The 11,414-nt window shown below is 40.0% G+C and overlaps 1 protein-coding gene across 1 annotated transcript; it reads right to left on the bottom strand.

Moving 5' to 3' along the window:
- Nucleotides 1–3,674: 3,674 nt before the first annotated feature.
- LOC121375944 (defense protein l(2)34Fc-like) lies at nt 3,675–10,665 on the bottom strand. Its single transcript, XM_041503672.1, has 6 exons — nt 10,547–10,665; nt 7,699–7,898; nt 6,261–6,397; nt 5,925–6,016; nt 4,325–4,475; nt 3,675–3,900 (listed from the first exon to the last, which is right to left on the bottom strand). Exons 1-6 carry the CDS (start codon nt 10,573–10,575, stop codon nt 3,751–3,753), a joined length of 759 nt encoding a protein of 252 aa, XP_041359606.1. The 5' UTR covers nt 10,576–10,665; the 3' UTR covers nt 3,675–3,750.
- Nucleotides 10,666–11,414: the final 749 nt, after the last annotated feature.

Raw genomic sequence — 11,414 nt, 5'->3', positions numbered from 1 at the left:
TAACGAACAATATAAGTTGTAGAAGCATCACGAGGGGTAGCAGGGCCGTACCCTGACCAAAATCCATGGGGGGGGCACTAAATTTTATAAATAATTTTTAACATACTATAAAGATTAAACATTTCTATGCTATTACTGGAGATATATAAAAAAAAAAAAAGGACAAGATTCTCAGGGGGGGCAGCTGCCCCCCCCTGCCCCCCCCCCCCCCCGGAGGGTACGGCCCTGGGTAGGCTATATGGCTTTTTATGTACCCTCTGTGTGTTCTTTTACCCCGAGCCGAAGGCGAGGGGGTAAAAGAGCACACAGAGGGTACATAAAAAGCCATATACCCCGAGAGATGCTTCTACAACGAATTTATCTTGCCGACATGTTAAATCATATAGCCAAATAATCAAAATAACGCCAGACAATAATTGTTAACAATTTATTAACGGAGCTGTACCACGCGGACGCGAACGAAACCACTTGCCAGTGACAAAAAACAGTTCCATCGATAAACGAGTTTTTATCTTCAAATGTTTGTAATACGAAATTGTCTGAAACAGATATGTATACTTTACTGATTATCAATGTTATTTATAATCTAATTATTGCTTTAGCATTAACTAGGGTGGCTGGAAACTGTTGGAAATTACAGACGGGGTATAAGAGAATTTGGCTCCGCCCACAGGGGTATAAGGGATTTGTCCAACGGCAAACAACCAATGAGATTAAAGAATTTTACATGAAGGCGAGATAATACTATTGGACAATTTGACGCTTACAAACCAATGACTTTGTCGGTACTAAATATGACGTCATCACGATTTGACAAACACACAAAATGTCGTCATGTAGTTTAAAGAGTTTGCCTTTACGGGTCTCTGTTTTTGGTGTTAAATTAATAACAAAATATCATTTTAATGCAATTCATTATAAATTTGGAAGCAGAATAAAGAGAACTTGTGTTTTTAAAAATTATCTATGAACGTGATTAAATTACAACGTTATAGTAATTCTCAGAACAGTGCGTAAAGTGGTTTACATCGTTCCTATACAGGTTGGCCTTCGTGCATGTGCGTCGAAATTAAAGGCTTTTAGAGAAAAATAGCTGAGGTAATAAATAGAATAACAAACTCGGTACCAGTTATTATCAAATTTATGTCCCTCGTGAAATAATTTTAATTTGTCACTCGCTAAAGCTCGTGACAACTGAAAATTATTTCACTCGGGACATAAATTTGATAATAATTGGTAACTCGTTTATTGTCCTATATATATATATATATAATCATTAGTACAAACTACTTTGAGTATGACGTCATACGATTTATACTAATTGCCTAATGGTACCATTACTGTGCGGTATCTTATACCTATTTTGCCCCTCCTAGACATAAAGTAGTTCTGCACATTTTCGTGCCGATATTTCAGTTAAGTTTCAAGCATGCTGTCCTGGGCACACACTTCAGCTATCTGGACTGTCTGTCCAGGACAGTGGGTTAGTGGTTAGTGATTACTGAAAGTAGCCCGTTTATACGTTATGTTATTATTATTTTTAAACCCAAACCCCCCCCCCCCCAAAAAAAAATAATAATAATAATAATAATAATAATAAATAAATAAAATAAAACAAAAACAAACAACAACAAAAAACAACCCAAGAAAGAAACAAAAAAACCAGGGCGGGGCCAGAAGCCACTCGAGCTAATAAGAGAGAAGTCTTACACCTACTCTTTGGTCTATTACAACTCGCATTAGGTGGGAGCCGATACCGTGATGCGAACCTTGTACCTACCAGCCTTAAGTCCAATAGTTTAGCCGCTACACCGCCGATGCCGGTGTTGACGTATTTACATGAGGGACATCAAGCTAACGATGTGCGAGAAATAAACGTCAAGAGATATCGAAATCAATAACACGTGTCAGTTGTGATCCATCAGTATGACCATGATCTCTACCCCACCCCTCTACTCCCCGGTTAAAGGCTATCTACCTCCGTACTAATCGAGAAGTTAACCCCACCCCTCTACTCCCCGGTTAAAGGCTATCTACCTCCGTACTAATCGAGAAGTTAACCCCACCCCTCTACTCCCCGGTTAAAGGCTATCTACCTCCGTACTAATCGAGAAGTTAACCCCACCCCTCTACTCCCCGGTTAAAGGTTATCTACCTCCGTACTAATCGAGAAGTTAACCCCACCCCTCTACTCCCCGGTTAAAGGTTATCTACCTCCGTACTAATTGAGAAGTTAACCCCACCCCTCTACTCCCCGGTTAAAGGTTATCTACCTCCGTACTAATCGAGAAGTTAACCCCACCCCTCTACTCCCCGGTTAAAGGCTATCTACCTCCGTACTAATCGAGAAGTTAACCCCCACCCTCTGTTTGAAATGGTGTATATATTTATACTCGCTCAATAGCTTACCTTGAGATTGGTGAAAATCGTTAAACTGATGTGCGTTTTTTCTTTGATATTGAAGCTGAATGGGCTGTTCGTGCGTCGTCCAGTATTTGTGGACACGGATCTATTAGCAAACCGGTTCGACAGGATCCATTGGAGCGGAACGCTGTTTTGTTAAGACAGACTGTTTAAAAAGGTGAGGTCTATAATGTATGGTAATTTCGACATTCCGTCGAGAAACAACGAAAGGAAACGTCTGACGTACACAGGCTACTCCTAACGAAAACGAAGCATGTACTTATTTCTATATATATCTATTGACACATAACAGAACATGTATTAATCGTGGCCATGGACCACTGGTTGGAACGGGTAAAAAATCGAATCCATCGACGGCCATCGATTCGACGACCATATCACATCTCTTTTTGTAATGACGTTTTAAAAGCGGGACCGTCATAGTCGGCGGCTTGGGGGAGGGCTATGCCCCAAACTTCTGAAAAGTCATTTTAAATTTTTTTTTAATAAATTCAAGCGATATATATATATATATATATATATATATAGAGAGAGAGAGAGAGAGAGAGAGAGAGAGAGAGAGAGAGAGAGAGAGAGAGAGAGAGAGAGAGAGAGAGAGAGAGAGAGAGAGAGAGAGAGAGAGACTATAACAACAAAATGGTTACTTTTAGAACAATCTTAAACTGTATCACTGCATAGCTCTTCTGATCTATATATAGAAGTAGAATATCGTTGGGTGGAACTCGGAAGGGTCGAATACACCACAACGCTCGAACCAAAAACGAAGTCCCAAGTGACACTTACACGGTGTTGACCGAATGGTTAGGTCGAACTACCCGATGGATCGAACACTTTTTTGACCACCGACGGGGTTCGAGCCAACGGGATTCAACTTGTATATATAAAAACCATGGCTACGCCTATCGGACATCCGTGGAGCGCTCTACTACCACTACTGAGTTATGTCTAGCCTAACACTAAACTAACAGTACTAGAATTGATTGCTCTGTGACGTAGCAAGCGTCATAGGCAAGTTTTAGTTGGAAAATACATTTATTTTAAACATATTTTTGAGGATATGTAAGAAATGGAATACTAAACTCATTAGATACATGTTTTCAAATAACTCCACCCCAGCTAACAGCACACAGTTACAACACACAGCTAACAACACACAGCCACAACACACAACTAATAACACACAGCTAACAACACACAGCTACAACACTTTGGTTTGCTACTCAGCAGTATTTGACAAATAAGACATGTTCTTCCTAAAACCATTTATTAATGCATAAAAATACGAATGGCGACCGTACATAGACTTTGAGTGAGATATCCGGATGTTCAAAGTCTGAGAAAGATGGCGAACGCTAAAACTATCAAAGAGATGATTGGTTTGACGTCACAGGTTCCATTATCACCGTCTCCAATAACAGACGACTTGGTTGACGTGGTAGCTGAGGTTTTATCCGTGTTGCCAGACGAATCTGTATCCTGAAACACAAAACAAGAAAACATCCCATTAAATCACAACGTATGTGCTGGGTGAGAAACAACAGACAAACCCCCAGGCTCGTGTGCAAAGGGGAAGGATTGGGGTCGAATTTCCTTCTTCAAGAAAAGTTTCTTTTGAAAATGTATTATCCGAAGAAGCATATCCCGACCCCCATAAAAACTTGGCTAGACATAGTCTAGATTCCCTCCCCTAGCACACAGGGCGGACTCCTTTCGTCGATGTGTTTTCTTTTGTACAGGTCCTTGTTTCAGTATGGTTATCAAAACTGGAAATATCAAACGTCGCTAAATAATCCATATACATGGTCTCATGAATATGAAAATTGTTATGTAATGCCACTTGACCAAGACATATGCCAATACGAAATAACACACATACAGTTAATAACGCAAACCAACATACCGCTGTCGATGTTATGAGTTCCGTTGAAGCTGGTGATGATGTTGATAATGTTGATGCTGTTTGTGTTGAAGATGTCGATGGGGTATATGGTTTAATGATGGCAGACTTCACGCCTATCCAGTAACTGCTAAACTGTTGAACATACGTCGTTCTGAAAATAAACAATATAAGCTTCACTACTGGAACCCGGTGTGTTCTACAGGCTACACAAAGACACTTCAGCAGACTTCATTGTAGGCATTTTTTCCAGACGGTAAAATGGGTAAAAATCTGTTTCCTCTCCTCGAAATTCTTGTTATGGGGGAGACTACCAATCCAATCCGTACCCTCAAAACCGCAGTGACATTGTTTTCAGAAAGGGGGGGGGGGGGGGTCAGTGACACGCAGCAGTGAAACAAAAAGTTTGGTTTGTTTAACGACACCACTAGAGCACATTGATTTATTGATCATCGTCTATTTGATGTCAAATATTTGTTAATTTTGACATATAGTCTTAGAGGGGAATCCCGCTACATTGTGATATACCAGTCGTGGTGCACTGTCTAAAACGATAAATTGCTCAATGGGCCCACCGACGGGGATCGATCCTAAATCGATCGCGCATCGAGCGAACGTTTTACCACAAGGCTACCTCCCGCCCCTCGCAACAGTGGAATGCACACACTTACACCATGTTTCATGTATTAGTTAGCCATATGTATCCTTAACAGCAGAGGTCACGTTTCTCCGTGGTCACTAATAAAGAATCGCAGGAAGTCCGTATCCTGAAAACCATTCCCTAGTATGTATTATAGAATACACTCCTCAAGGAAGTACGACGTTAAATCTAGTGTGCCATAGAACACGTTCAATATAAAGAACGGTCTCATAAAACACTAACAGAACAACGATACCGAATGTTATCGATAGGGGAGGATGGTTTTATCCAGCAATGAAAAGTATGTACAAGATGTTCACCAAAAAAGTACAAAAAGCATGTACGTGATTAAAATATGGTATGATATACATGATGTCGGGAAAATGTCTACCATGAAACGTTTTGAAAGAACTGGACGTTCTTCCGGTCTAAACTAACAGTCTCCTTCGCGTGTCTAATAAGAAAGGTCTTTTTCACATGTTTAAAGGGACATTCCTGAGTTTGATGCATTGTAAGATGTTTCCGAAAAATAAAATATTTCTACGATTAAACTTACATATTAAATATATTTTCTTGTTTAGAATATCTGTATCTGTATATTCAATGTGTTTCTGTCGTCTTAATATTTGTAAGAAGCCCAAACTGGATTTTGTCTTCAAATAATTTCATACGTACGAAAACAATTATTTTAGAAAATAAAATGAAATTTAACCTAGTACAAATATTAGAATGATCAGAAACACGTTTAATACAGAGCCACTAATATTTTAATGCAGAAAAATATATTTGATATGTAATTACAATCGTTAAAAAGTATCTGTTAGTCGATAACATCTTACAAATTGCAGCAAACTCAGGAATGTCCCTTTAATAAGAAGTGGTTGTTTATTCTGATATACATGCATACTAACTGTCTTCTGTGTCTGTCTTTTAATTAAAAAAAACCTCGATGCTTATTCTCACCTGAATTGAAGGTCACCTTGGTCGGTAGCTGGAGCTGTCCAGGTGAAGGTCACTTCCGTTTTATCATCATTTATTACGTGCGTGATGGCTCCCTACAAACAATGGACAAGATTTGTACAAGTAACTTGACTGGCGTAACCGAACGACAAAGCATAAAACAGACTCCAAATGTTGTTTTGACACAACCGTAGCATGCATTCACAAATCACTACAGAATTGTGATGATAGAAGATCAACAATAATAAGTAAATATGGTAGCAGTTACTTTTAGTTTTCGACAAAATGCAAACTTTATAGACCGACTATTTATTATGTAGAATTCAGAGAACCACATACCCCCGAGCACTGAGTACGCGAGTTGGACCCTGCCGAGAACTGTCCATAGCGAGTCGACTGGTCTTTAGTAGGATCAGCAGTTCGAATCTGGACGAGGAATCCCTTGAACGTGCCGGCTCCTTCTCGTCTAAGAGTTACTGAAAACAACGAGGTATTAACACGTCATGTTTGTAATGGAAACTTATATACACGTCGATAGCAAACACATTTAAACGCGAAAATGGAAGGAAATACATTCAAGTCCTATAACCTGTTTGAAAGACAGCAACAGGTGATTTCTTTAATGCATTCAGCAAGTCTCTCTAACACAAAACACAGCACTTCAGGGGACAATATTTCAAAATTTTAGGTAACCGAAAGTCAGTACACGTGAGTTTTACTTAGGTAACCGATTGTTCGGTTACGTGAATATAGTTTTCGTAACCGATGAGTTAGGCTTACCTAATCCTAAAACACTTGAACTACAGTTTCTGTGCTACATTGGTGGTTCAAAAACATAAACTGATTTTTACTTTCATTACTGATATTATGGTACTTTTAATTTTAGAATGTAATTGTTCATCACATAACCGAAATATGCGAGTTTAACCAGCTTCTCGTTTAGCCAGTGTCGAATATCCTCGGCTATTGCAGGTTGTTTACCATTACACGCTGTGTACAACGTAATGACGATTGGATCGTTTTGTAGTATAGACTTCGTTACTCGGTGGCTTCGATGAAGAACAGATGTTAACTCTAACTGAAATATGTGTACTGTACATTTTAAAGGAGATACATGTACTTTTAGAACCACTTCAAGATATATTTCAAAACTAACCGTAAAAAAATTATTTGCAGCAAAATTCCACACAATTTGTTTTTAATATATGTAAGCCAACCCAAAATCGTTTATTTTACGGCAATAAATATGTTTAAACCAAATATAAAAAAATAACTGAACTACTACTACTACTGTCATTTTCTCCTTAGAAACATGTTTCTTGCACAGAACCCCAGCTGTTAAAAAGTATCGTTTAAAGTGACCCACCCAAGATTTCAAACACTACGAAGTAAATTTTTTTAACTATTAAAGCCGTTTTTGATCTTTTAAATTAGAAGTAATTACATTTTTGCATTTAGAATATTAATTTTTGTACATGTGAAGTGATTCTGTTCATCCAGGTTTTTTGTAATAAGCCAAAATGCTTTTTCATAATTCTAAAAACGCACGTTCGTTTGAGAAGTAATGGTTATCGAGATAAGCCCGAGTCTGTTGGATGATATTTCCCGGTTAAAACACCACATACTTTAGTTTCTCTCTGTTATAACCTTATTCATGTGTGTTACAGATTTGTAGATTAACCAAACGTAGTGTCCATTTTCACGGTCCAAAACTAGGATATGCGACTTTAAAAAAACGGTGTTAACTGTAAGTAATGTGAGAACGCCGTGCACGTACCTGAGAGAATTGACCCTGGGGTGTAGGTCGAGGTCGATACAGACAGACTGAACGGCGGTTGGTCGGTTCTCCCAGAGCTGCCGTGTGACGGGGTCATACTGTCACACGCAGACGACGGCGCTCCATCCTTTCTCGCCGTCACCTCGCACACCGCGACGAATAGCAGAAACACGCCAACAGCAGGTGACGGGACGAGCATTCTGTAAAACAACGTCTTAGTCTGAAGATATTACCATAATATATTTAACAAACAAACAAACAAAACACCCACACCAAATAAAACAACCTAAAACTAAACACCACAAAACACCACACAACACTAAATGGTCTCTGTTCGTTATATACCGGCCTCGGTGGCGTCGTGGTTAGGCCACCGGTCTACAAGCTGGTAGGTACTGGGTTCGGATCCCAGTCGAGGCATGGGGGTTTTAATCCAGATACCGACTCCAAACCCTGAGTGAGTGCTCCGCAAGGCTCAATGGGTAGGTATAAACCACTTGCACCGACCAGTGATCCATAACTGGTTCAACAAAGGTCATGGTTTGTGCTATTCTGCCTGTGGGAAGCGCAAATAAAAAAATCCCTTGCTGCTAATCGAAAAGAGTAGCCCATGTAGTGGCGACATCGGGTTTCCTCTCAAAATCTGTGTGGTCCTTAACCATATGTCTGACGCCATATAACCGTAAATAAAATGTGTTGAGTGCGTCGTTAAATAAAACATTTCTTTCTTTCTTTCTGTTCGTTATAACAGCATAAATAACCTTACTTAATTTAGTCTGAAAATGTCGGTGAAATAACAGCTTTACCAGTCTAGTGAGAGTTGTTGTGTCTGTGTAGAAAATTGCATATAAAAGATCCCTTGCTGCTAATGAAAACTTATAGCGGGTTTCATCTAAGACTATATGTCAAATGTTTGATATCCAGTAGCAGAATATTTGTTTTAATTATTATCACATTTATCACATTGCCCTTTCCTTTCTCTCCTTTCAATTCCGTCTCATTTCTTCCCGATCTGGCAACTATCTTTCAACTTCTTTCGCTGTACATCTCCACATCCCAGTCCTTGTCTCTCCAAGCGCGACAGGTGCTCGTCCCTTGTGATTGTCCGTGCCACACACCTGTCATTCCCCATCAGCTTTTAGCTGTGGTCTTCGTCTGGCATTCAAGAGGCACTTGCAACCACCTACTATGATCCACTACTACCGGCGGTCGTTAGTTAGTGTCGCGGGTCAGAACAGCTTTATTAGCGGCAGAGGACGAGCATGCCAGGTGGTTACAAAGACTGCACCCGTGGTTGTGTGGACAGCTCGAAAGACAATGTTGGAGGAAACTGACAGAAAGTGTCAAAACAGATTGAAAACATGGGAGAAACTGAAAAGTTTTCTTTTTATATACATGTATTTATTAAGATAATGAGAAAGATAGGCTGAGGGTGATCGACGAGAAAGATGAACGAAAGTGTGAGTCAGCTTTGACGGGATTTGAACCACTGTCGTCAGCTTGATTGTCCAGCAGCTTATTCACTATATGACGGAGCTCACTCAGCAGAATATTAGTAGTGATGTTGAAACAAACCTTAATGTAACAAGCAGTGATTTCTTTTAAAAACAAAGGTAAATACACGAAACATATAAATAAACTGAAAATAGAATGTTTTCATTGTTAAAGTTAAAGTTTGTTTTGTTTAACACTATTAGAGCACATTGTATTAATCATCGGCTATTGGATGTCAAACATTTGGTAATTTTCACATCAGGTCTTACGCCTATAGAGGAAACTCGCTACCTTTTTTCCATTTGTAGCAAGGGATTTTTAATATGCACCATCCTACAGACAGGATAGCACATACCACGGCCTTTGATTTGAAAGTCGTGGTGCATTGGCTGGAATTAAATAGCCCAATGGAGCCACCGACCGGGATCGATCCTAAACCGACCGCGCATCAAGCGAGCACTTTACCTCTGAGCCCTGTACGTTCCTTGGACGAAATAGTCGGTGCACGTCTTGAGAGCCACTGGTTCTATGACATTACAAACTGAGATGGAGGAAACCGATCCATGAGCCAACAGGAATTAGCACCAAAAAGAATTAAATTTAGTTCCTTACAAATCACCAAAAAAAAACCCAACAACAAAAAAACATTCTTCTAATTGGTTCGCTTACTGTACAAGTAACAAGCTAACGCCATTTATGCGTATTACCCCCCCCCCCCCCCCACACACACACACACACACACTTCCCACGGTGTGCGTGAAGAAGGAACAGACGGACGGGCATGGAACTGTATTATGAATAATGCTGAGCTCATTGTGCTGTTCATCACATGTACGAATGTAAAAAGTTCATCTTAACAAGGTAGCGACAACTCGTACCAAACACTGTCAATGTTATGACCCCTGCCCCATGGCCCCAAGGTAAAAAGCTACCAGAATTTCCCGTATTTAAGCCCACGCAAAATTAAGCCCATGGGCTTAAAAACGGGAAACCTTTCCGAATTTAAGCCCATGGGCTTAAATACGGATACAAATTTATAGTTACCTCCCCTGGGATACCGTAAAAATACGTCTTATTTACTTTTTTTTTAAATGGAGGACATAAAATGGAAGATTTAAAACAAAGTATTCAGAATTCAGATTTTGGATATATTCTCATTAATAGAAGGCAAAGTTACAGTTGTGGGAGGGGGCGTAATCGTTACTATTCTACATTTTGACTATGTCCGCTTGATATTCGATACTTACATTCTTACAAATCCCTTCAACCACAAAAAAACCACGTATTTTGTACAATGTAACAAACTCAGGAATGTCCCTTTAAGCCTTGGGCCTAATTTCGGATAAAAAGTTACCGTCTTGACCGCCGGTAGTAGTGGATCATAGTAGGTGGTTGCAAGTGCCTCTTGAATGCCAGACGAAGACCACAGTTACCGCATTTTCCGTATTTCAGCCCGGAGCTTAAATACGGAAAATCCCGGTACCGTCATATATTAATTCCAAAGTTCACATCACCCTATTTTGAAAAGCTGTGTAACTTTAAACCAGTTCGATATCTTACCTTCAGTTCGCTGAAAATGTAATTTCTCCGATAAGTCAGCTGTATGGGGAATCTTGAGACATGCATCCGTTAACAGACCGGTTTGACCGTCGGATTCACCGGAGCAGAACATTGTTTTGTTAAACGGGATTATTTGCCGACAGGTAGTAGGTGACACTTTACTGAGGTCAAGGCGAAATGACTTTGCTCTAAAAATATTCAAGGCTTTTGGGTAACCCGACTATATATGTAACAGATAAATCAAATTACACTGAGAGGATTCGAACCAGGGACCCTCTGTATGAGAGTAAAACCAATCATCACATGTTGCCCTGCCTCACACGGGTTAACTAACTCATCACATGATGTATAATAAGCTGTAACAAAGCCCACCAAAAACACAAAACAAACACCTCTCTCTCTCTCTCTCTCTCTCTCTCTCTCTCTCTCTCTCTCTCTCTCTCTCTCTCTCTCGTTTTCTCTCTCTCTATCTCTCTCTGAACCTCTCTCTCTCTGAACCTCTCTCTCTCGCTTTCTCTCTCTCTCTCGCTTTCTCTCTCTCTATCTCTCTCTGAACCTCTCTCTCTCTCTTTCTCTCTCTCTCTCTTTCTCTCTCTCTCTGAACCTCTCTCTCGCTCTCTCTCCCTCGCTCTCTCTCTCCCTCGCTCTCACTCTCTCGCTCT

This window comes from Gigantopelta aegis, chromosome 6, assembly GCF_016097555.1.
Source record: "Gigantopelta aegis isolate Gae_Host chromosome 6, Gae_host_genome, whole genome shotgun sequence".
Taxonomy (NCBI): domain Eukaryota; kingdom Metazoa; phylum Mollusca; class Gastropoda; order Neomphalida; family Peltospiridae; genus Gigantopelta; species Gigantopelta aegis.
The sequence above is the reverse complement of the archived record's forward strand: the minus strand, read 5'-3'. Positions and strand labels throughout refer to the sequence as shown.